The sequence below is a fragment of the Plectrocnemia conspersa genome, unplaced genomic scaffold, assembly GCF_051122295.1.
Source record: "Plectrocnemia conspersa isolate PC_06_02 unplaced genomic scaffold, ASM5112229v1 ptg000008l, whole genome shotgun sequence".
NCBI lineage: Eukaryota > Metazoa > Arthropoda > Insecta > Trichoptera > Polycentropodidae > Plectrocnemia > Plectrocnemia conspersa.
Window position 1 is genome coordinate 20,437,366 of NW_028277172.1, and position 26,186 is coordinate 20,463,551.

Sequence of the window (26,186 nt, forward strand, 5' to 3'; positions counted from 1 at the left end):
ATAAATCTTATATCAGTGTGGGGAAACAAAATTAACATTTGAAAATGACCAATAAAATATTTTATAAAGACGCGTATATTGCTCGATGACTGACAAACTGTCCACAATTTGTTGCTACATCATAACATCAAACATAAATCAGGAATAAAAATTAAAAAATAATCCTTTCTGATTATTTCAAATATGGAAAGCAGTGATGAATAAAATGTGACCATGGCTTAGAAACTGACTAAAAACATTAAATATTGTTTTTGTGCTGCGGTGGTCTTCTTCCAAGCCCACGATATGTGTGAATAAGCAATATGATACATCCGTATGTATATTTTGTTGAAGATAAACTGAGTAGACGTTGAAAATTTAATCATAAAGCTCTGAAATATTATACTTTACATCAGAAAATTGTATATTTTGCCTTATATTAAACAATTGATTTGTTTTTTCCATATTATGTGTATACATAAAGGCGTTATTAATATTTTTGTATATTGTTATTGAATTTATTATCTAAAATCTTTAGACATGATTGAGATTTCATAAAACGCATTTCTTTAACAGATTTGTTGATAGAAAATCTAAGGTTTTAAATGATTTTTTGATTAAATTATTACTACTGCAGCTAGAAAATGTATATTTAATAGCGCAAACCAAATAATGCATGCGCAACTCAATAGACTTGAACGAGTTTGATATGTATTCAAAATCAGCCATTCTCTAAATAACTATAATGTAATATGTTTATAGATAGACGTCCTTTAAGATCGAAAGATCAGAAATTATGAATCAGATGAGTTAGGCAAACAAAGGATGAGAAAAGTGCCACCTTAGCATAGAAATTTATTGCAAAATCAATAATTTCATTCGAATTTTGCGCCGTATGTCGCGCATGCGCATATTCAGCTAAGCACAATGCGCATCTGCTAGCCAGGGCCGTTCAAGTCCGATTCGAAACAATTTCATTAGAAATTCTAATGAAACAATATTGAGTATCATTGTAAATTAAAATTGATTTATAATTCAATTTTAATCGATATTTGATTGACTAAATGTATATTATTAATAATAAAAATAATATATATAGTATAATTTTTGTTTGATTGTTTTTAGTTTGATTGCTTTTTTTATAATTTTTATTTATAAAAAATACTCGATGTAACGAGTGACGTGACGTATGATGATTTGTAGTGTTAGGGCCAAAGTTGCACAAGGAGACTCCGAGTTGACAGTCGCTTCCTAGCGTTCGAGCCGGCAGTGTGGGCAGTGGCGCCGACGAACTAACAGGACAGGTGTGTCCCGAGCACAGCAGCCGCCCCTGACCTCGACGGGTGCAATCACCTGTCATCTGTCGACGCTCCGTCACCGACGTAAAACACAGCCTTCAGGTCGGTACTACGCCCCCTATTTTAACCGCGTCTCTATCCATACGCATATTGTACGTGTTGGCGCCGATCGATATTTTCAAACGCAAATAATCTCACAGCTTCGTACGATCTATATAGACGCCGAAGATTAAACAAAAAAAAATCGATAGACTTAAGGGATTAGCGATAATGATTTACAATAGAAGTCTCGTTATCGCGGAGGTGTAAATCATGTAGAGAATTTGCAGTCTCGCGCGAGACGCATCAAGGTCATGGTTCAGGTTTTTTTTAGTCATTGCTGATATCATCGTACTAGAAAAGAATGAGTCATTTTAAGCGATTTTTTTTATGATTAAATGCAATATTTACGAAAAGAATCGACAAAATTAAATTTTATTTATACTTATGTAGCATTTTATTAATATCCATATTTATATTTTAATTTAATATGTTTTAGTATGAATTAAAAATGCCACTAAGTGAGATTTATTAGGTGTATATATATAAAAAAAATCAGTAGTGTGTATTTTTTGTAAAACTAATTGAATCCAATTGGATTTATGATAGAAACAAAATTACGTAAAATATATGTAGTAAATAATTTTATGTTAAATCTTATCATAAAAACGGGTTATCCAAACTTTTATCAGCTGACGTTAATCTTTTTTTTATACATATTTCCCTGATTTAGTTGTAAGTTAGCTTTTAGGCATACACAAGTAGCATTAAATTTATTATTACTAGTGAACTAGAAAATGGTTTTAGTCTTGAAAAAAAATCTTTCCAATAAAAAAATATTTCTACGTTTTATTTTTTTCTCTATAAATATAATAACGGATCTGAACGAATTATTTTAATAGCCGCCATTTTAAACCAGGGCGGTGGACTAGGCTGGACAACGAATTTAGCCAAAATATTTACAAAGTTAATTTTTTCAGTAATGTTTAAATAAAATCTGATTAAATTACAATAGCTATTGTTTCATAAAAAAATAACATTTTTTTCTTTCATTGGATTGTGACATTAAAACCATTTATGATCTATGAAGCTGCAAGTTTTTTTTCCTCTTTAATAAAAAATATGACTGATTGGACTCGAAAGATAAGGGCTAGTTTCACATCCTCAATATTCTTTATTTTCTTTCTTTTAAAAAATAGTAATTTGAAAAGAGTACATCAGATTAAAGAAGGGGGGGGGGTAAAATTTCAGTATTTTTTTTTTACTTGCGTTATCGTAATCTTAAATTGACTCTTATGTAAAAGCTCTGGATGATCCCTTTAAAACACATATAGACAACTTACGGCCTACGGGCCGATTACGGCTCGTCGACCTAAATTATCTGCCACGTATTCCCCAAACATAGAACTTCCAAAAAACCGGTTATCATTTTTTTATAAGGACTTCATTTAGAGGGGAGGGGTGAGCGGGGGTATTTGCCCCCTGAAATTTGTCCAGAAAAATGCATGTCATTTAATAAAACACTATAAATTGAAATCGAAAAATAAAAAAACGACACTGACCCCCCCCCCTGGAAAAATCTGAAATGACGTTCCTTTTTTTACGCACTTGAAAAATTAGGATGTGCTTAAATTTTTATTTTAAAAATGAAAATGTAAATATTATATTTGTTTAAAATTAAGCAAATAAAACTCTTATTTCAATCCTTATAAATATAGTATTCATAGAAAAATAACCAAAAATAGAATTCGTCAAAAAAATATGCATTATATACATTAATCAATTTTTTTATTTTCGTTTGCATAGTAAATGTACATAATAAATTATAATTTAAAATAAAATACTTTATAAATGACAAAATCAAATTTATTGACAAGAAAAATAAAAATTTATTATTATTTTATACATAGCTGAAATTTAAAGAAAATATATTCTAAATAATATAATATAAAAATATCAAAAAATACCACGAACAATTAAACGACATTAAAATTTTAAATTATAAAGATATTATTGCAGTTTCTGTATTTTTTAAATAGTATTTTAAACGCTAAAAATACGTTCGCTCGTGGTTGACGATGGTTTAATTGTTAATAAGAAATTGTTTAATTTTTCGAGATTTTCAGTATGCTGTTGAGTATATTCAAATAATTAAAAATCATTTTATAGTTGAAATGATGTTGTGGGGGATATTATTCTTGAAACTCGCATTAAAATCTGTGACCAAAAATGATCATTCATCATTAAGGATAAACTAGACAATAGTGGGATCACACAAAAGCCCTCGTTACGACTGGAAAAAAATGGGCTTTCCATAAATAACATGCAAGGATTCTCTGGTGCATTGAATGAATATTTATTTGTTCCGAAACGGTCACGGGAAACAATATATCACTGTAAGGCCACAACATTCCCGTTGCACAAATCGACCTGGGAGAGGTCCATCAAGCAAATGTCACTTTCTAAAGGCGTATACATATTTCGTTTTGAACAATTTGAGTTTACAGCTAAAAAAATGGGTCGTATTCTAAAATGTCATGCTTGCTTTATTATTAGATCGAAGTTCAAGAAGTTCCTCTGTCTATTCTTTCAGTCTCTTTATTTATTATTAGCTTGATGAAATTTCTAATGAAATTGTAAATTTTATTAAGCCTTCATTATCCAAGAGATTTTCATTTTTCATTTGGGGTAATTTATTTATAGTTCCCAGACCCCAGAGGGAGAAATTGGATTCGTTGTATTTTTGACGTTTCATGAAAATATTTTATTATGTACATATATATCACAAACATTTTTTTTATAAAATATATATATATATATATTAATTAGAAAAGTCTATACTAAATAGTTATTGAAGATTAAATATTAAATTGTAATTTCTACTTTTTACTATTTACAAATGCTTTCAATCAGAACACGAATGAAAAGAAATGTGTATCACATGAATGTAAATGTAAGGAACGTGCTTTTTGTGTAGGCCAGCGATGGCAAATAACGGCGCGCGTGCCAAAAATAGCACGTGAGAATTTCGCCAGAACTTCGAAACTTACTTAACGAATGTTGATGTTAAATGACCGCGTAGTTCGAAAACTTGAGATGTTTTTCGTCAAAAGAAAATGCCGAGATTAAACTAGAGGCATAGTACAAAGTTGCTATTTTTCGTATTTTGTTTTATATAATTAACTCGAATATAACCTTAGAAAATTGGTTGTGCAACGAAAAATTTTATGACGCGTTAATACAATGTTCTCACGAGTGACGGTGTACATTGGGATATTATAACAATCAAATTATCATTAAAATATACGTTTAATAATAATGGCAATTTGGTACAGTCATAAAATATATTTAATGAAACACTTAAATTGGCCAATAATGGGCTTTTTTTTATGTATTTCTGTAATTCTAGCAAATACTATGTTCTTAAATATTTCATATTTTTTAGAAGTTTTTACTAAAATATATTTAAAAAATCCCTGCACAATCTAATTGATTTATTTAAAAAATATTTAGTTAAAAAACATTTAGGGTAGTTTAGGTGCTTGAGAAAAAATACATAAATTTTTGTTGCACTGTCTGTAGTTTATAGTAACAATTCCTTTTGACGTTCTTTTATCTTTTAAAGAATGTTTTATTATTATTTATTTATATCAAATCGAGAGTTATATATGGATCATGATACTTTTAGTCACGCTACTGGTATTTGTGTATATATCACTTAACTTCACTAACTTGGCTGGTAAAAATAGACGAATTACCAGAGACGGAAAAGTTCGGTCGCTATGCATCCCTTATTTATTTAGCTTTCGATTTTACAGTAATTGTTAAACGTGTTGTTAAACCGGTCATATTCTAAACTATGAGTATGGGAAGATGAAATTGCGTCATTTCAGTTCAAGTTAAGCCATGTTGCTTAAAATTTTACGTATTAAGAAATAGATTACTGTTCTCCACATACATGAGTTTACATATACTAAATAAATATCAGTATGTTATATAAGGGCATAGAAGAATCAAATATTAGGACGATCGAAGTATTGATGCCACCTTTGAAATTGATCGTAAAGGTCAACACGACATGCGAAAAGGCCTTCCGAAACCAGAGATTGTTTCATAGTGTTTTATTTAAAAATAATATAAACTTTCTGATCTTATTGAAACAAAATACGGACTCAAATTTGTGCACTGATGAGCTGTATATATAAACCACCAGTATCTTGCGTCTCGTTACAAAATCAGATTTTTTGCCTGCAATACACTCTGAAAGCTGGCCAAGGTTGGCCAAGGACGGATAATATAGTGGGTTACTTCGGTCGAGTTTAGTTCTGCACGCTCTAAAATTTCTCGGAAGTTGTCCGAGGTTACCGAGAACGGGAGGTAAAGTGGGGGTAATTCAGTCGACTTGGCCAGCTTCGAGCGCTTCCGAACATTGTCGGCAAACGGACCGAAGTCGAAACTGCACTTTCGAGCGCGAGTGGTGAGATACTTCGCCTTTCGCTCTCTCGCGTGTTAAGTCACGACAGTGAGAGAGATAATGATATGGTTTTTCGCAAACTGAGATAGGACGAGTAACTCGGTTCAATTTCAGTATGCGCGTAGGCGTCCTATGGTCAACACGCATGACGAGCGCTGCATTGTAGTCACGTGGTCAAGTTATAATACCACATGCTTATCGGGGACTTCAACAGACTTACTGACATCTTTGAATATTTTAGGGCACCAAAAGGGATTAATTATATTTTTGATAGTATATTCTTCGTTAACAGATATCGTTATTATATTTTTTTTCATATAAAATTAAATAATTAAAAAATAATTAGTGGTACTTGATTTTGTTAAAGAAAATCGTTTCGAATATCCTTTTGTATTTTCCTAGATCGGTTTATATAAATGTCACACCATAACGAATTCTTATCTAGAATCGATGGCAACAAATTCTAGGATAGTCACAGATGTGGTGTTCGTATTCTGAAGTATAATTTTAATACCTTATGTCATTTTGCAAAAGCCGACAAAGATTTTGCGTAAATTGAATATTTACGACCGAAAAGTTTTTACTGATATTGTATTGGTGAGTGCCCACACAAACTTTTATAATTATCAGTAGCGTAATTTTAATAATATGACAATTTAAAAATTGCGATTATTTGGCACATTTTTCGATCGCGCGCAAATATGCCAGCTGTACGTGACAGCAGCCGCCGTGCGGACGTCATTCACGGCCGCCGTCCGGACGGCATCTCGGAGAAAACATCTCGCCGTTTATCGTCTGTCGCAATTGTAATATAATCTAATAAAACTCGATTACACCGAGCGTCTCACTAGCTATGAAGTCACATCCCTAGGATCCTCAAACCTTAAAACATCATTTAAAAAAGTTGCTTTGGCCTAAAAATTCATAGCAGAACGTTCTGTAAAACATATTATCGCTGGTGAGTGGTAAAGTTTATTATTAGATAAAAAAAGTCGTAATTGAATCCGAATCTCACCCCTCAGCTCTTTTCCTCCATGTAGTCGTTATGTCATTTACCCAAGGGTGTATTTTTATATTCACGCTCACGCTCCTCTTCAGGGGTGGGGGACCCAGCCACCCGTTACATTAAGGCGAGCCGAAAACAGCTTTTCTTATCTTAGTCCGACAAGCTTTGGTTAATATTTTTTGTCTTACCCTTTGACATAGAACTTTCGAAGCTCTCCCAGGCCGTGACCTAGTGAGGCATGCAAATAAGTTTTACCTATATGTGTACACGCGATCGTTGCATGTCTCGCGTTGCAACCCCATTATTTTAATCACCATTGATAGTAGTTGTTCCGGTAAATCGGTTTATGTTTTCAGTATATTATCCACATTCGCTGTCAATCGCGTGTGGATTGTGTTCTCATGATTACTGTTATCCACGATGAATGAAAGTGTTTGGAAAGCAGGGCCGAGTCTATATATTTTGCCACCTGAAGCTAAAGGACAAATTTGCTCCCATATGTAGTTTATTTTATTTATTGATAATTATATTATTTATTTTTATTAAATCTTCTGTTGTAACCTGACAGGCGTAAACCCAATGCGTTACAACGGGCAAATCTGTACCGACTGAATAAGTAAATCAGACAATGAATACCTACAAGTAGTATTAACCACCAGACTGAAAGTCTGGGAATCGGTGACATATATATTATAAATAAATTTATATTGCGCATTTGAATATTTATTTTTTATAAGTGCTGCTGCTGGGGCTCGAACCCGCAACCTGATAGTTACTAGTTTGAGACGTTACGGACTACGCTATTCCGTCCTTAAAACATTTTATATAAAAAATGTCATAAAACACAGTAATAATACACTAGTTGGAAAATATAAAGTTTTGGACATACAAAAGAAACAAAGTGAAACAAATATTATTTTTTAACTTATTTTATAGTTAAAATTATATTTTATGAAGTATTTTTTATAATTATTTTTTTAATTTATTTTGTTGAACAGCTTACAATAAGTTATAAAAACATATTTGAGATCATCACTAATTTTTCAGCTATTTCTCTAGTACTCAATATGCAAATACTCAAAAACAATAGGGGTGTTAAATACAAAACCATTTTTTTATGTAAAGACGAAAACCGAATTTTGTGACAACTATTGCCGACTCTATTAATTGTTCTTCAACCCTTGACGTTGTAGAAACGTCAAATAAAATTTTATGGCTCCTCCAATGAACGAACAACCCCGACAAAAATAGGGATCGGCGCGCCAGTAGCTTTCAAAAATACGACTCGGCACTATTTTGTAGGTGGCCGTTCCAAGACTTATTCACAGCGCTGTATATCAATACTGTAAATAAAAATGTATCATCATAAGGAACAGATTGTTGAGATCGAACATCTAATTTTAAAAATTTACACTATTTGTTTTCAAATTCTGTAAACAATTTCATTTCTGAATCAACTTCTCACTTTTAGAAAAAACATTTTTCTATGTGGTGTTTTTCGTTTGCTGTAAAGAATTAGATAATCGTTGTATTAAATGTAAAACTTTAATCTCATTAAACCTGAATTTTTATTTTTCGTACAAAAATATTATTGTTTAATTTTTAGAGTACATTTAAGGAGCATGAACATTTTTTTTTTTGATAAATTTTAATTTAGTGCATTAAAGGGGCTTTTATTTTTCTATATTTTCAAATAATATGGTGTATACTGTGCTGTATAAAAGTCTCAGTGAAAATAAATCAAAAATAACTTCAAAAACAAGCAACAAAGTTATTGAACATTGCAATGTGCACTGGGTCTGAGGAGGTTAATTATAGTCTTTATTCTCGACTGCAAATCTTTGTTTACTCTACTATCTTCTTGCAATATTAAATTTCATGCAGATGGTGTACACAAAAATTAAAAAAATATTTGTTTCAATAGGCTTTGAATAAATCCATTTAATGGTATTTGCTGATCTAATTCATTGATGGCATTTGCTTTTGAGGCTCATCGTGTGTCTGTATGACTTTTTATACAGACATTAGTTTATCCCAAAAGTCGTCGTATTCACAAAAAACGTATAGATTCTCTGAACGATTCTGAAAAATGTAATCTTGCTAGCGTTTGAAGAAACAGTATTTTTACAAACCAAATTCAGGCTGTGAGCCACACAGGGAATATACATGGTTTATTCATTTTTCCGATTAAATATGGCTTGTACATATTTATAAACACCAGACATGTTCGCCCCGTTGTCATATCCTTGCCCAGAGTTGTATGTATGCTATATTTTTTTTTCAATTTTGATTTTTTTGTAAGGGTGGGGCGAATAAGGCAAGAGCCTCATATGTATATAGTACGTAAATTTAAGGCTGTTAAATGTTGCATTTAAAAGATTATACTTTATTTTTAGAAGGTCTTTTTTAAGCTTGTTTTATATTGTTTCGCTTGTCAGCGCCTTTTACTTTTGCTTCCCATGCTTCGTCAGCATTTTGCTGAAGAGTCACGTGGCTTTAAAAGTGATTAATATTCTCGGAATTTAGATGATGCAAAAATCATTATAGCTGATAATTGTTAACGAAGCATAAACATTAAATGCGAAATGTAAATACTAGGTAGACTCAAAGGAAGTATTTTGAGAAATTAATAGAAAAGTGAATAAATTACATTGTATATCAATATTGATAGATTGAAATATAACCTTATCTTAAATAGCTTAATTATATCCGTATTTTTTATGGCTATTCCTGAATTTAAAAGCTTGTCAGTTTAAAAGAGCAGGTTACAGGATAAAGGTGAGAGGCAAATAGTAATTGATTCTAATAAAAATATACAATATAATTGATCTGCCGGTCTCTGGAAACCAGTATCCTCTGGCATTTTGAAACAAAAATAATGGATTTTGAAGCAGCACTCTTTTTTGAAAAAAAAACAATGTAATTGAAAATCAATTTTTCGAATATTTATATTTTTTTAAATTAAATATTTCGTTGTAACCTGACAGGCGTAAACCCAATGCGTTACAACCGGGTAAATCTGTACCAATTGATTAAGTCAATCAGATGTAATGAATACCTACAAGTTAGTATTAACCACAAGACAAAATCTGGGAATCGGTGACGTCTAAATTAACAATTATAAATTATTATGTGTAATATAATTTATAACCAATAGATGTTTCTGAAGCTGGGGCCGGTTTTTTTTATTATAATAGCGCAATAAATTCGAGTGCCGCTGCCGGAGATCGAGCCTGCAACCTCTGGGTTACTAGTCTGAAACGTTACGGACTACACTATTCTGTCATGTTGCGCTTTGTCAAACGCCTACTCAAAATCGACAAAACATAAAAAAACTTAAATAAAAAAAAACTTATCTCGATGTATTTGTGGATAGAAAAATGTATTTCGCCAATCAATATTCTGTTATATATTTTTAACAAGTATCTAGGGACGTCATTTTATATTTTTCTAGACAATGGTCGTTTTTATAATCTCGATTTCATTAAGGTTCATTAAATGCCGTTCATTTTTCTGTCAAAATTCAAGGGGGTTGAAAATTGGGTGAATAAATCAAATATTCTATTGAGAATACTACTTGACAGGTGTGAGCCCAATGCATTACAGTGGGGTAGATACAATCACACCACCTACAAGTAAGTGGTGAAACACCAGACGTAACTAGCTTGGTAAACAAGTGGTACAAGTCGCTGACAATTGACCTAAAAGACCTGGGTTGGAATCTCATGTAGACCATAGTATTTTTAAATGTCTATCGTGTCTGAGAGATCGAAATTAGTGATTATTATGTATTTATAATCACAATAGATCATCACAGATTAGGTTTACCTAGAGTTTTCTAATCTCACGGATGAATATCGTGATAATTAATTTTACCTATGTATTTTTCTATAACTATTTGCTGTTATTTATTCTCAATGTTTATTTTAACGCTTTTCTGTAACTAAATTTCGTTAATTTATTTTACATATTATTCGGCTTTTGTGGATTTTTTTATATTAATTCAGAGGCTCTCAATATTTTTTTATGTTTATTTATTTCGTACTCTGGTATTATTTTCAATAAAAATCATTTACATTTAATCAAATTAAAAAAATATTATATTAATATAATGTTATATATGTAAATATTTGGGGTATCTCAAAACATTGATATATCGATCGCCGTACATGTACGGCGATACCGCTCAAAGGGTTAAGAGTAAATGATTATTTATATATCATCCAAAGTTTCACTAAAAAAACTCATATTTTCGGTCATTTTTAATTAGGTAATTATCTTTAAAATTGTTTCTATAATAATATATAAACAAATTAGAGTTTATGACGGCAGATTATCTTCAAAAATAAAAAATGTTTTGATTATTTGTAATATTTACATATGTACTTTAGTCGCTTTTACAGACTTCGATTGCCAAACAAGTGTCAAAAATAATCATTGTTTGACAAATAAAGACATCACTCAGTGATACCGTGTAAACCACTGTAATCGCAGTTTATATGGCACTTCAATTATTTGCCCTATTTTTACATAAAATTGCTTCACAGATAAACTGCATTTATTAATAAATAAATACGCGTGCTTTAGTAAAATAATTTTAATTATACTTTAAATAGGTATTAATTTCAATCATGATTAGCCATCAATCATGCTTTCAAGGACGTTCGTGTTTTTTAACCATTATTGCTTAAACTTAAATTTACATTGCCGCAATTCAATCAATATGCTTTCGTATTATATTATTTTACACTCCCAGTTCGATGTACTTTCTTCGCTCCAAATTTATGTGTGTATTAGGAGTAGTTGCGTGTGAGAAATTTTTCGATTTCCAACCGAATACAAAAGGAACGGCTCTAAAAATAGACTGAATCGGCGATCGTACACAAATAATATACTTACGCACCACAATATTGCGATATGTTATATCGGTGTAATAAAGTGGATAGCAATTTGTCCGTCTGGATGCGTCACGTATGCGAACCGCTGAGTCACTTTACCCTTTCGCAAAAATAAAACTATTGCCCATCTGGGAAGCGTATCTGCTTCGATCGTTTTATTAAAATTTTCACCGGAATGCTTCGCAATAAAGGCCGACGCTTTTCCGCCTCCCAAGGCTGAGCACGAAGGTCGCGAAAATTTCGCTATCGTTTACTCGACAATGGATGTACATACGTATTTAAGCCGTGGATGTGGGGTGAGGTCATTGCGAACTTTTGCTCAAAGCTCGTTAATTTCCACAAAGAAGTTGTAATAACCGAGGCGTAATTTATGCGCGCAAGTTGAAATGGAGAAATATAGTATAGGAGAGAAGAAAGGGCTCAAGTCTAACTAGAACTTCTGTTTCTCGGTATTTAATCCCAGTAATCGAGACTCATTTCGATAAATCTAAGATTGAGGATGTCTGTCATTTAATTTGATCTAGTCGATTGCTATTAACACTACAGACAACCAAGAAAATATTGCTGCTAGCTCCAAATGATTGCGGGAGTAAATCAAGTTAGGTGTCACGATTGTTAAAATACGTCGAAATAGTGTAGTTTGTAAGATCTAGACTGATAATTCAGATGCCACAGGTTCGAAACACTATTATTAAAATCTGGCTCAGCTGCAAAATTACACCTGTTAATTATAAAAAAATAATACACATAATAATTAATAATTAATTATATAGATATCACCGATTCCCAGACTGAAAAGTCTCGTGGTTAACCCTTTGAGTAGTGAGTTAATTTATAAAAACATGGGAGTGAGTTAATTTTACGTGTATTTCCATAATTGTTTCTGTTGATATTTATTTATTGTCGCATTTATAGTAAATAATAATAAAAAAATCAATGATTTTATTACTTTATTTATAAAATATATTTCGTACTCTTTAATTTATTGTATTATTTTGTATAGAAATAATTTTAATTTAAAAAGATATAATTATAATGTTCATTATTTATTATTTTTCTTAATATGTAATTATATAACTGGGTTACCTCAAAACAGTGAAAGATCGACCGCCGTACATGTACGGCGATACTTTTCAAAGGCTTAATAATTACTCGTCAGTACATTATGTCTGATTGTATACATTTCACGAGATTTGCTGGCTCTTTTGAAACGATTAATCACAAGTGGAGAAACTGTGTGATCTACTTCAATATTGAAACTAATAATGTCTGTAGCCAGAATAAGGTTCTTGTGTTAAGCTCTTGCAATAGCTTCCATCGAGAAGATCATTTGGCGTTTATAGCGCTCAAATAATAATTTATTTTTTGGCACATCTTCAACGATCAACACTACATTCTCATTATTCGCATGACTTAGCTACTCATTCGAATAAATGCAAGCTTTTCAGTCTCATGGATCATATTCAGTCAGTACACCATAAATGTTCAAAGAAATAGTAGATAGCGCTAATGAAGATTACGTTGAAAAATGTAGTATTAATTTAAAAAAATAGTAACAATAGAGAAAGTTATATATTAGATCTTCGTAATAACTAGTTTAATAGACTGATAGTATCAGTCTGTGATAGACCTATGGAGTATCGTATCTGAAAGATCAGAATTAATGATTATTATAAAAGTATAATTCCAATCGATCAGCACATATTAAGTTTTCCCAGATTTTCCTAAACTCAAAGATTAATTTCGCAATGAATAATTAACATGTATTTAGCGCATATAGCTAATTTTTATACAGTAAATAAATATAATCAAAACATACATATAAAATATAACATAAACATATACAGAACATAAAAAAAGTATTTCTTAATGCACGAAGATGTTTCTTTATTCCATTGCGGAATCAAAATCAAGCAGCAGAAATTCTATTTATTTATGTATCATCCAAATTATAAAATATACACGACAAAAAAATAGGTCAATTCCCATTCTTCTAAAATAAATATTAAGATAAATATACAAATTTATATATTTATAGCTAACTGTTTATAAACTAAACAAATTTAATCAAAACATAAACAGAACATAAAAAAATATTTTTTTGCGAACCATTTATATATATTTTTTTATTGATAAGCGGTTTTGACAAATAGTTAGCAGATTTATTTAGATTAATTATTTATTTTATTTATCAATTTATTTAGCTAACACAGCTAATTTTTACAAACTAACCAAATATAAATAAAACATACATACAGGCGGCCCTCGACTTTCGGACATAATTGGTTCCTGAAAATGTGTGCGAAAGTAGAGGGAAGTAAAAAAAAAATTAAATAATATTTTATTTTAAAATATTTATTTATCAAGTAAATATAAGATGTTTAAGAGGTGCTTAAGAGACATGTTTAAGCGGGTGTTTTCTTTGAAAAGTTATCATGAGTTGACTGTTTTCCACTATTCTTTTTCTTTTCTTCATATAGTATTTTATAACATGCTATGTCTTTATTGATCGCCCTACGCACTTTAGATATGCGTTCTCCATTGGGATCACAATCTTCCATAATATTTAAAAATTTGTCAAGATCCGTGAAGGCTTCATTCATATTTTTCATTGTTAAAGAGTTTTCCAAAATAAACCTGTCTCATCTACATTAAATATTTGGCTAGAGGAATATTGTCCATCTTCAATAATTTTGGATAATTAGGAAATAAATTCTTTTGTAGCATCTTTATCCACATCAGCCGATTCTACAGTAAATTTAGTATTATGAAAAGAATACCTCATTTTAAAATTGTAAAACCAACCGTTACTTGCTTGAAAACCCGTGTTAAAATCTTATTTTTATTCTGTCCTTCCAATCTTTGTGTAAACTAAGAATTTTTGCTTGAATAATTGAAATACTCAGAGGGACATCTTTTTGATGTTGGTCATCGATCCACGATGACAAAGATTTTTCCATTTCATCTATGTTTTTTTGCCGTGATTTTTTGGAAACATATCTTTAAAGATTGTGGAAATATATCTTTAATTTCCAAAATTTTGAACGTATTCTTTAATTATATTTTTATTTTGCAAAATTGAACATATAATAGACCTGTTTGTATCATACGAACGTCCGATTGAAGCAAAAGATTCACCGCTATCAGAACGTCTAATAATTTCCATCTTTGTCTCGAATCGTGTGAAGTTTGAGTCTTTGATTTCTTTTTGTTCATATCAACATTGAAGTTTTTCCGTTTCTCACTCATGTTTATAATTTTTTTTTAAAAAAAAATGTTTTTTTTTTAAATGTGCGAAATAGCGAATTGTGCGAAAGTCGAGGGCCGCCTGTATACAATTTAATATAAATATAAACAGAATATATAAAAAAAATACTTTAGTATTATAATTATTTTTTTAATATATATTATACAAATTCACACATCCGTATAATATTCCCCTGGCCGTACTCGTTTTTTAATACCTATCTAACCTTAAATTATAAATCGATTTTCTATTTTAAATATTGCGGTTTTTTAATATTTTTTTTAAATGTGTTTGAATTCATTCCAACAATAAAATTATACAAATGATTTTTTATGTTATTCATACTCTGTAATTGATGGATGTGTATTCCGAAAGGAAGTGTCGTGAATACGCTATGTTTGCGTGTATGTATTCTAATGTCTTTTTCCGTACATAATATAGACATCTAAAGGTGACTATCCGTTGATTTTTTAACTGGTGCAATATTAGTTCAATACACAAAACTTTATACGCATAATGAAAATTAGATGTAAATTATCAAACCGTGAAACACTGACTATTTCCTTATATCGCACAAAAATGCGTGAGCGTAAAAGGTTTATCGGGTTCATTTTTTATGCTGAATCGATCAGTTATCGATGGCAATTCTTTGAAAGCCTATGCGACGGCATGACGCGAACATTTTTTTTAATACGATTGCCGCTTTATCGCCAAACCGTACATCGCGTGTGAAATCGTCGTTGTCAGAGTCGCGGTAAACTGGTCGATCGATGTCGCGCGGTACGAAGTTCGTAACATGTCAGTGACAAATTCACCGTAATTAAATTTAGAAGGGCGGTTCACTAACGATGTGAGCTTGGGGTAAAAACGGGGTGAATCAGGGGGAAATGTGGGAAAATTGTGTGGAAATGAACTCATCGGTTTATCCACTGAGTGAAACTAAATAAATGTGTGTTTCTTTAACATGGTTAAAATTCATATATTATATACACAGTTAATTATAAAATGTACATAAATTAGTATGATCATATTGTCCCATTAGAACCAAAGCTTTTAGGCAATTTTCCTTAAGTGCAGGTATGTGCTAGAATTTGTATATATGTATATTTAATGGGGAGAAATTTTTATATTATTTTACACAAAATGTCATGAATATTTAATTATATAAAATAAGATTAAAAGTAACAAAATAAATTAGAAATGTAGTGAAACATTTTTTTTTTTTAATATTTTAGAAGTATCGTTTCACACATTTGTGTTTTTGATTTATATTGATGATATTTAAAAGTCTGCAAAAAGGCGTTTCTTTGCCAAGGGTTTATTCTTTCTTTTATATGTTGAATTTATTACGAAAGATATACTCTTCAAATGAGAAATTGATAATCTTTAATCTACGATATGCAGATGACACCACGTTATTTTATAATCATCAATCGAACTAAAAGAGATACTTCATCGTGATGTAAAATAAAGTGAATAGAATATGGTTTAGACTGAGCCTTAGATTATAAGATATAAAACAGTTATTATTAAATTGCTATTGACAAATATCTTACAAGTAGCGCATCCCTTGATTCCGGCCTTAACTTTCTGATGGGCTTACATATTTTAAACCTAGACTAAAATATGTATAGTCATATATCTTTTCATTTTTAAAATAAATATGGCAAAACATGTAAAAAACCGACTTTTCTGGACTTTAAAGGTATTGTCTGTGTCAATTTTGAGTAAGCTTCACTGGATTCGAGTTCAGAATTGAACTATTGTTTATTCCAAGTTCTAAGCGAAGTGGAAAGTTTCAGTAGATTTTATGAACAGAAGTGGAAGTGAATTTTTATTATTTTTCTTTGATATTCCGCTTAATCGGGACATATTGTACTTTGCTGGCTAATTGCTTCCGTCAATAAAATACGCCATTGGTGCTCTTTGCCCTATTAGTGACACTAAAACACTGTTTCTTTCATTCCTTTTAACTGATCTTATACAAGTTAATTGCAACGCGATGATTATAGGTGGGAGCAGATTTTTTTTTAATAATCTGTAATTTAAGTTTAGAACTTTAATGTTGTTGCTATAAATGCATAACGATGAAGACAACAGTTCAATAACATCTTAAGCAAGTTTTAAATGTATTAAAGTGACCTTTAGTATTTATGATCGAATATTCGTATTTACTAACTCAAATGAAACTTGAAAAAAATCTTAAAATGAATTTGTATACTTGAGCAACGCAGGTACAGGCGGCCCTCGACTTTCGCACATAATTGGTTCCTGAAAATTTGTGCGAATGTTGAATGTATGAAAGTCGAGGGAAGTAAAAAAAATTGAAATTGTATGTATTTTAAAATATTTATTTATCAAGTAAATATAAAATGTTTAAGAGACACGTTTAAGTGGGGTTTGCGGGTGTTTCCTTTGAAAAGTTATCAAGAGTTAACTCTTTTCCACTATTCTTTTTCTTTTATTCATATAGTATTTTATAACATGCTATGTTTTTATTGATCGCCCCACGCACTTGAGATATGCGTTCTCCATTGGAATCACAATCTTCCATAATATTTAAAAATTTGTCAAGGTGCGTGAAGGCTTCATTCATATTTTTCATTGTTAAAGAGTTTTCCAAAATAAACCTGTCTCATCTACATTAATTATTTGGCTAGAGGAATATTCTACATCTTCAATAATTTTGGATAATTAGGAAATAAATTCTTTTGCAGCATCTTTATCCGCATCAGCCGATTCTCCAGTAAATTTAATATTATGAAAAGAATACCCCATTTTAAAATTGTAAAACTAACCGTTACTTACTTGAAAAACCGTGTTAAAATATTTTTTTAATCTATCCTTCCAATCTTTTGCAAACTAAGAGCTTTTGCTTGAATAATTGAAATACTCAGAGGGACATCTTTTTGTTGTTGGTCATCGATCTACGATGACAAAGATTTTCCATTTCATCCATGTTTTTTATTTTATGTTTTTTTGGAAACATATCATTATAGATTGTGGAAATATATCTTTATTTTCCACAATTTTGAACGTATTCTTTAATTATATTTTTATTTTGCAAAATTGAACATATCGTAGACCTGTTTGTATCATACGAACGTCCGATTGAAGCAAAAGATTCACCGCTATCAGAACGTTTTTTAAAAAAAATAATTAAATTTAAAAAAATTGTTTTTTTTTTTAAATGTGCGAAATAGCAAATTGTGCGAAAGTCGAGGGCCGCCTGTAGTCGTATTTTTCTCTCAATATACTTAAGTGGCTAGTGCCGCTCCAAAATCCATTTTGTTTCTAAATGCGAAACGATGAAACGTTTCTTTTCAATAAAAAAAAAACGCTTGTGAATAAAATGATTATCGCCGTGTCTACTATGACTAAAATTCGCAGAATTCGTTCGTTGAACGAAACAAAATGTTGGAAGCCCTACACTTTATTATCGTTTAACGTTTATCTCAAAAATAGGTGTGCGTCGCAAATTTTTGTGAAGCTATAAGTTTTTACGCAAAGATTTTATTTTAATCGGTTCAACAAAATTTGATCGTGGTCGTGATCGTAAAATTTATTTGTGTACATCAAATTCGTTTCAAAAATCATTAGCTATTGTATATACAATAAATTCGTTAAAATTATGTATTTAAAATGTTACATCAATTTTGCTGAATCAATTCAATCGCAGCTGATTCTAGTGATTTAAAAAAAGCTAAAATGACGTCTCTGATCAAAAAGTACGTAAAAATAAATTAGGCATTTTTCTTTTGACGTCCTCATTGTGTTATGCATATTTTATAAAATTCAAAAAGTAATTAATGATTAAAATAAGTATTATCAACCAATAACTATTTTTAATCAAATAATATTTTACAGGCAATCATTTGTTTTTTTGCACTAATTAATCAAATAAATATATTGGTTAAAACCGAGAAAAAAAATTCAAATATATTCGAATATTCGTATACTTAATCCATATTTTATTCATTATTCAAATAGTTAAGTCACTAGTCTTTCTACCAACAGCAATTGTTAGGAATAAAATTTGTTGGTCACTGTCCTAATAAATGAGGAACCATGGAGGAATAAATATGTATTTAAATTTAGAATACCCATTAACTTTATCGCACATTGAGAAACACCAACTAATATTCCTCTCGCCATTTTTTACGAGTAAAAGGCTCTCAACAGAATATTACAAAAGCTCTGGTGAACGGCTGACAAGAGTGCTTCAAAGTTAACCACTCTGCATTTACTGAGATCTCGTTAAGTTAAATTTTGCGGTTACTCACACGTAACTGTATATTGGTATGGCTGTGAATAAACCGTTTTACTCTAGGAATAAATTGTCGGTACTCCGTTACTCATTTATTAATATAATCTACTAATCGAGTTATAAATAAACTAAGATCATCTGCAATATGATTTTAAAATATTCAAAATCAAATTTCAGTCTTATAACAAGGCCATGTGACCATCTCGAATTAATCGATTCCAATTACGCGATGTATGGGTCACGCGCGTAATTTTGAAGCAATCTGACCTCAAGGGTCCGCAGTTAACTGTTATTAATATTAAAGGCGCGTTGTCTATACATATATGCGAACCCTTAATGAGGCAACACGGTGTGTATAATTAGTGGCGTGTAAGCGAACGTTAACTATGTAATAACAAACGTTGCAAAAATAAAATGTGATTACTAATTATACTGTGTCTGTATGTCCGCGATTGTGTAAAAGTATTGCGCCATCAATTCGCATGTATGAAATTTATTTAATGCAACTATTCCGTTGCAACGTGACATGTTTTACAACAGGGTCAACACAATCAACAACTATTAAGTAAATAATAAGACACCAGACTCAAAGCAATCTTGAAACCAGCAGGCGACGCGATGAGTGAGAAGAAGTGGGCGTGCGGAACGCATGTAACGCATGCCCTTATCTCTCACTCGCTCTCGTCACCATACACGCCTGTAAACCAGTAACATATATTTTATTAATTTAAAACTATTACAACTTCCACTGTGCACGACTTCTATATCAATTATTCATCCGAGAGATTAGGAAAATATAGGATAACCTAACATATGATGATCGACTAGAATTATAATTTTATAATAATCACTAATTTAGATCTTTAGAAAAACACTTTAAGCAATATGGGATTTAAGACCAGATTTTTAGGCGACGGCGCTGACACGGTTTTATTACCTTTTGACTTCTGAGAAGTGATAATTGTTTTTTGCACCCTCTTATTGACCAAAATTCGATTTGAATACACTTTGACCAGTACTTTAAAATCAGAAATTCGTATTAATATCCCTAAGGATAGCTATAGTATTTTTAAAACATACTGTAATATCGAAATGCAGAAGCGACGTCTGTCTGTACTTTTTATCCACTTATTTTCCCCTGAGAGATGAGTTGGCTTAGTTTGTATGTTATACTGAAACTATAATTAGGTCAAGTTGGGTTTGGTTAATTCATGTAGGTTAGGTTTGGGTTTAAACAGCAAATGAACGTTTCACAACTCAAATTAAGTTTCATAGATATTTTAAAACAGCATATAATATTACTAGCGCCTATCAGTTAAATTATATTTTCACTAGTGAAAATATAACTTCACTGAAGAATACATATTCACTGTAACATTTATACATCGCGTGTAAATAAATAATGATAAGTATGTAAATGTATATATTACTACATATGGAATATTATCATATAATTTTACTTGCACCTGACAGATAAATTATATTTTTATTGGTTAAAATATATATCTACCGGTGAAAATGTATTCTGATATTATTTCACTACAATGTCATATTTAAAAAAATATTTTCTGGATAGATTCGAGACTATTTTCTTTAGATAATTTTTTTTATGGATCATCAGAGAATTTCTGGTTTAGAATCAGAGACGTCATTTCAGATTTTTCCAGGGTGAGGGGGGAGTTTAATGTTTTTTTAAGTCAATCAGTGGTCAAATCTTTAATATTTATATTTCATTAAGCTCATAATATTTCATTAAATGGCATTTATGCCTAAATTCAAGGGGGGGCAAATACCCCCTCTTTCCCCCCTAAAATGACGTCCCTATTTGCCCCCGCAAGATGTAGTTTAAAAATATTATTGCTCTACCAATAATAGAAATCTTAAATAAAATATAAATGGACTAGTGCAAGATCAAAAAATTCTCGATGCACATGCAAGTCTTCGCTTTCCTATATTTTGCAGCACTTTCTGTTTTGTTTCTTCAATGATGACGTCGAATCTGGCAATATTTTTAAAGGAGCAAAAGCAGGTATATTAGATTTCATCAACTAAAGGGCTTAGAAAATAATAATTTACGAAAAAATATATTTAAAATCATTACGACTGTTATTTTATTTAAAGAAAATTAATATAAAAAGCAGTTATTTATTTTCTTTAAGAAATCAATGTTAATTAGTACGATAGATCAGTGGTACAGTCGTTGACTAATAGTCAAAAAACCTGGGCTTGGATCGCATTGAGTTTTTCTTAAATTTATATCCTGTCTGGGAGATTGGAATCAGTGATTATTATTAAATATAATTACGATCGATAATCGCAGATTAGGTTTTCCGAGATTATCCTAATCTCACGGATAAATATCGTGATGATTAATTCAAATCATTGTAAGTCGTACATATTAGATATTTAAAATTATGTATGTATAAAATAAATCATCTGAATTTTTTGCGCTACTAGACTAATTATTTAGTGCTTTCAATAAAATATAAGTTTATTAATAAAATATCACAAATTTTTACGCTGCGCGGTTTTTCAAAAATGACTAAAATAAATTATCCTTTACAATACATACACATATGTTTTTTTTGTCATTTTCTTTTGTTTCCTTCTGTGTTTTCTCAACTTCATAGACTAATGTTTATAAGCGGGTTAATAGCATTATTCTTCATCAGTTTTGATTCATCATTTACCGTGTAAATTGAAAAATGGGATTTTTAAGTCAGTGAAATTATTTTTATGATCAGTCTTGCCTTAAAAAAAGTGGGTACGGATTATTTTGATTTTGAAATCGTATCATTTTTAAGCTAGAAATCTGGCGTTGTGTTTTGTGCGCAATTTGGAAAAATGTTGAGGTCCGAGCCGCGAGTTTTACACCACTGGTGGTTCCTTGTGGCTCTAGTATTGATTTTCGCGGAGGCCAGTTGCGTCCTACCCGCTTCCTACGCTTGTACACCCTCTATGTAACGATTTTGTTTTCCGCGACAAAGGAGAGATCTGCGTTTGATAAAATAACTGCACACCGCAATTATCAACGTATTTTATTTTCTATATTACGTATAATAATTTATTTCTAATTATTTACCCTTGAATTTTCGCGCTCATTGAGCTCTTGTTTATTTGACACGATTTTTGAACCTGAACTGTACCATGAAAGGGAGAGTCGGTGTCTGAATAAATAATAAAAAACTTTTACATATTATTTACGATTTTTCTTTATTTCTTTAAATTAAATTTTATGCAATTTTATTTTATGTCAAAAATAAAAACATTTATTTAAAACACTGAAATATTATTACTATTAACATTCGATATGAATCAATTACTATTCTACGTTTTGTTTTTATTTTTTAATTTTATGTTAATTTATATCATATGTAATATATAGTTGATCATCGTTAACATGTTAAATTTTATTTTTTCAGCATGCCGGCCGTAGCAGCAGCAGCAGCACCGCCACCAGCGGAAAATGGCGCAGTCCCGAAAACGGAACTGCAAGAGCTACAGATGAAAGCAGGACAAGTAACAGATGATGTGCGTATATATACACATAGTATTTTAAATAAATAACCTCACAAATCCAAAGATTTAATCAAAGTTTCACATTTTATAATTATATAATCTGTTTTTCTTTTCTTTTTTACTTTACAGTCATTGGATAGTACGCGGCGTATGCTTTCACTATGCGAAGAGGTGAGTTGATACATATATATATACACGTATATATAAATAAATTATATATAAATGTATACATATATATCTTATGATAATTTAATTATTTAAATCGATCCTCATTATATCCACTGTGTTAAATATACGTTTATTCCCGTAAATGTATATTGTTGCGTGAACTAAGTGTTAAAATGTATATTATTATATATATATTATGTGAATCTTATTAACGGTAAAATGAGCTTCACTGTCATAGAAATAGTGCCTTAGTTAAGGTGGTGTTAATGCACTATTTTTATGATACTCGGTGCTTGTGTCGCGTTGACAACTCTCGTCGATCACCGACTGTAGCTTTATGTGTTTAGTGTTGAGTATTAATCGTGGTAAATGTTGTCATATATTTATATATATTTTTCTGTGCATTAAGAGAGATGTCAACGGTTCAAATTTCTCAAATTCATGACGATACTTCAGACGTGACCCTTGTGTTTCAAAATTTGCGATATAAACGGACAAGAGCGACTTTCGCTCTACCTCTCTCGCTCTCTCTCTCTTTCTCCGTCAGTTTTGATCTGATGTTTCAACCGAATATGTGTGTATGGTCTAATATTCATCAGTGTGCCTGTGGCTCTGTTGCATGATATATCACGTGGAATGGCAAACCAATTTATTACTATAAAACATTGTTATTATGTAGACCAATTGATGAAGATTAAATTTTGGTTTGCGATTTTGATGTGAAATATATAAGTGTGTATTGAATATTTATATGTATGTTTCTATATCTGAATATATATGCATACATATTTTATATATGATACAATCCATGTTTATATGCATATATGTAATATAAATGATCATAAGGCATTTTGTATATATTTTTAAACATAAAAGCAATCCGTTCTATATACATAAAAAATAAAAATATATCTGGCCTTATCGTCATTCATAAGATATATTGGATAAATTGGCAATTTTTGTGTTATAATTTAATGGAAGTCTTTAAATACCGATATCTTTAAATACCCCTGCTGTAATTTATTATATTTTTTATTAAATAAATAATTTATCCGCGTTGGTAATCCAGTTTGTCCAAATACATGATATTTGTTGAAATTGATTTAACGAATGATATATTACCATCCTGCCGTTCATTCTACCGTATACTCCTCTCTCTCTATATATATATCTATCTATCTATCTATCTATCTCTGTGTATTTAGTGGCTGCTCTATGTTGTCTCTATTCTGAAAACTATCGTTTTTCACTGTTGATGCCATATCCAATGAGTGCATATCGATGTACGCATACGTGCATGCGAGTGTCTTCTTTCGTACATGATCCATGGATGTACATATGCACTCAAAAGCACTTGTGCATGAATACGTATATACATATATAAAACTTATTACTTTTGATATTCAAATAATCAAAATTCAATGAATCTTGAATGAATATATATATGTATATATTTTTTGTGTATATATTTATATAAATTTATATACGATATATAATCATGCTGATGATACAATCCAATAGTCAAATAAATTTGAAATAAATATGTATATAATTTTAAAATTATTAAATATGATATATTAAGTATGATCAGCATCGTTTATGTGTTTATATTATATTGTATGTTTGTGAGTGAGGGATGATTTTCCTTGATCTTGTTCATTTCACATGGGTATATGAATAAGGTATTTTAACAATGAATCATCACTCGAGTCTCATTGATGCATCTTACTAACAATAGGAAAATCATCCATTATATATATATACATATATATGTGTGTGTGTACATTGCAATATATACGTATATGTACGCGCACAACGTACGCATGCGTATATACCGTGTGTATGTGTGTAAATGTACCAGCATGTATACACTGATACCATCTCTTCAAAACTCTATTCTGTTATATCTTCCATTTTGAACAACTTACCTGTCCACTTATTATATAATATATATTATACCCATCGAGGAGCAAGCACGTAGCCATGGGCAAGCAAATAAAAAATAAAATAAAAAATACTACAGATCATGCACTCATCAAATTATATATTTATTCAGTTATATATAATATTCATGCACTCATCCATGAACAGGATCATTTGTGAGGTTTTCCAATATACCCATCAGAAAGAATTGTCATGATACCTTCTATTACAAATCAGAAACACAGTAAAACATTTATATTATATATATATTATATAAATATATATTTTATATATTATACATTGATATTTATTTTCTTATATTTATAACATATATGATGGTATTTGTATATATTTTATTTTATATCTCTCGAATGTGATCCACTATTGTGTACGTCGTTATTTGAATCAGTATTGCGTTTAAGAAACATTTAATTAATTTCATATTGCTTTTTTAGATTAGGTTATCAAATAAGTTATATCTCTAATAGGAATACTCTAATTAGGAATTTTCGCTAATAAAAAGGTCGCTACAAAAGAAAAAATAATTGCATCTTATTTCTTTTTTAATTACAAATAAAATAGGAAATCACTACACTTTCTTTCCTTAGGCATTCAAATGAGTTTAATTAATTAATCAGATGTTTCTCAAACTGATGGAACAATATGCTTTCAACTATGGCTCTAGTGATAGCATATTTATAGTTAAATCTTACTAAAAAAAATTTCATTGATGAGCTCTTCACTTATTTCTAAATGAAGTAAATAATTATCAAAATTCATATTGCTTCTGAAATATTAATTTTCAGGCATAGCGAATTTGTCTGAATATTTACAAATGTTAAAATTCACTAAGAAAAGTTTCATTGAGGAGCTCTTCATTTATTTCTGAATGAATCAAATAATTATCAAAACTCAAATATTCCTTTTCAGACACAAATAAATTTGTCTAAATATTTAAAATTGTTCAAACTCAAAATCCATGCTTTTTTTTAAATTTTAATTTAAATAGCATATAAATAGATTCTTGAATATTTGTCTAGATCTACTTTGATTCAGTTACTCTTTACTTAATTCTATAAACTAACGCTAATAAATGTTTCATGGCCCTGTGCGTTATTAAATTAAATGAATATTCCTCTACCGTAAATCCAAAAATCACAGAGAATTAATCCAACAGGCTTCTGAAATATTCCTTTAAAACATACATAAGTAACCTATGTGCAACTAATATTTTAAAATGTCCAAATCCGTGTTTATTTGGAATTTTGACTCAGGAGACATATAACCTAATGCTATTCAATTTGTAGTGACCATTTTTTTGCCGAATTTACTAAATATTGTTCTACTACCATTTAAAAAATCACAGGA

The 26,186-nt window shown here is 30.3% G+C and overlaps 1 protein-coding gene across 3 annotated transcripts in view; it reads left to right on the top strand.

The window, feature by feature from the left end:
- Positions 1-1,170: 1,170 nt before the first annotated feature.
- Snap25 (Synaptosomal-associated protein 25kDa) overlaps positions 1,171-26,186 on the top strand; it is a 35,765-nt gene continuing 10,749 nt past the window's right edge. For 2 of the 3 annotated variants that reach the window (XM_088189910.1, XM_088189908.1), the window contains exons 1-3: positions 1,238-1,379; positions 22,631-22,739; positions 22,857-22,898. In XM_088189910.1, coding sequence (XP_088046036.1) covers positions 22,632-22,739; positions 22,857-22,898 — 150 coding nt within the window. In that variant the 5' untranslated portion in view covers positions 1,238-1,379; position 22,631. Of the gene's footprint in view, positions 1,380-22,630; positions 22,740-22,856; positions 22,899-26,186 lie in introns of all 3 variants that reach the window. The other variant, XM_088189907.1, reaches the window with a different exon arrangement.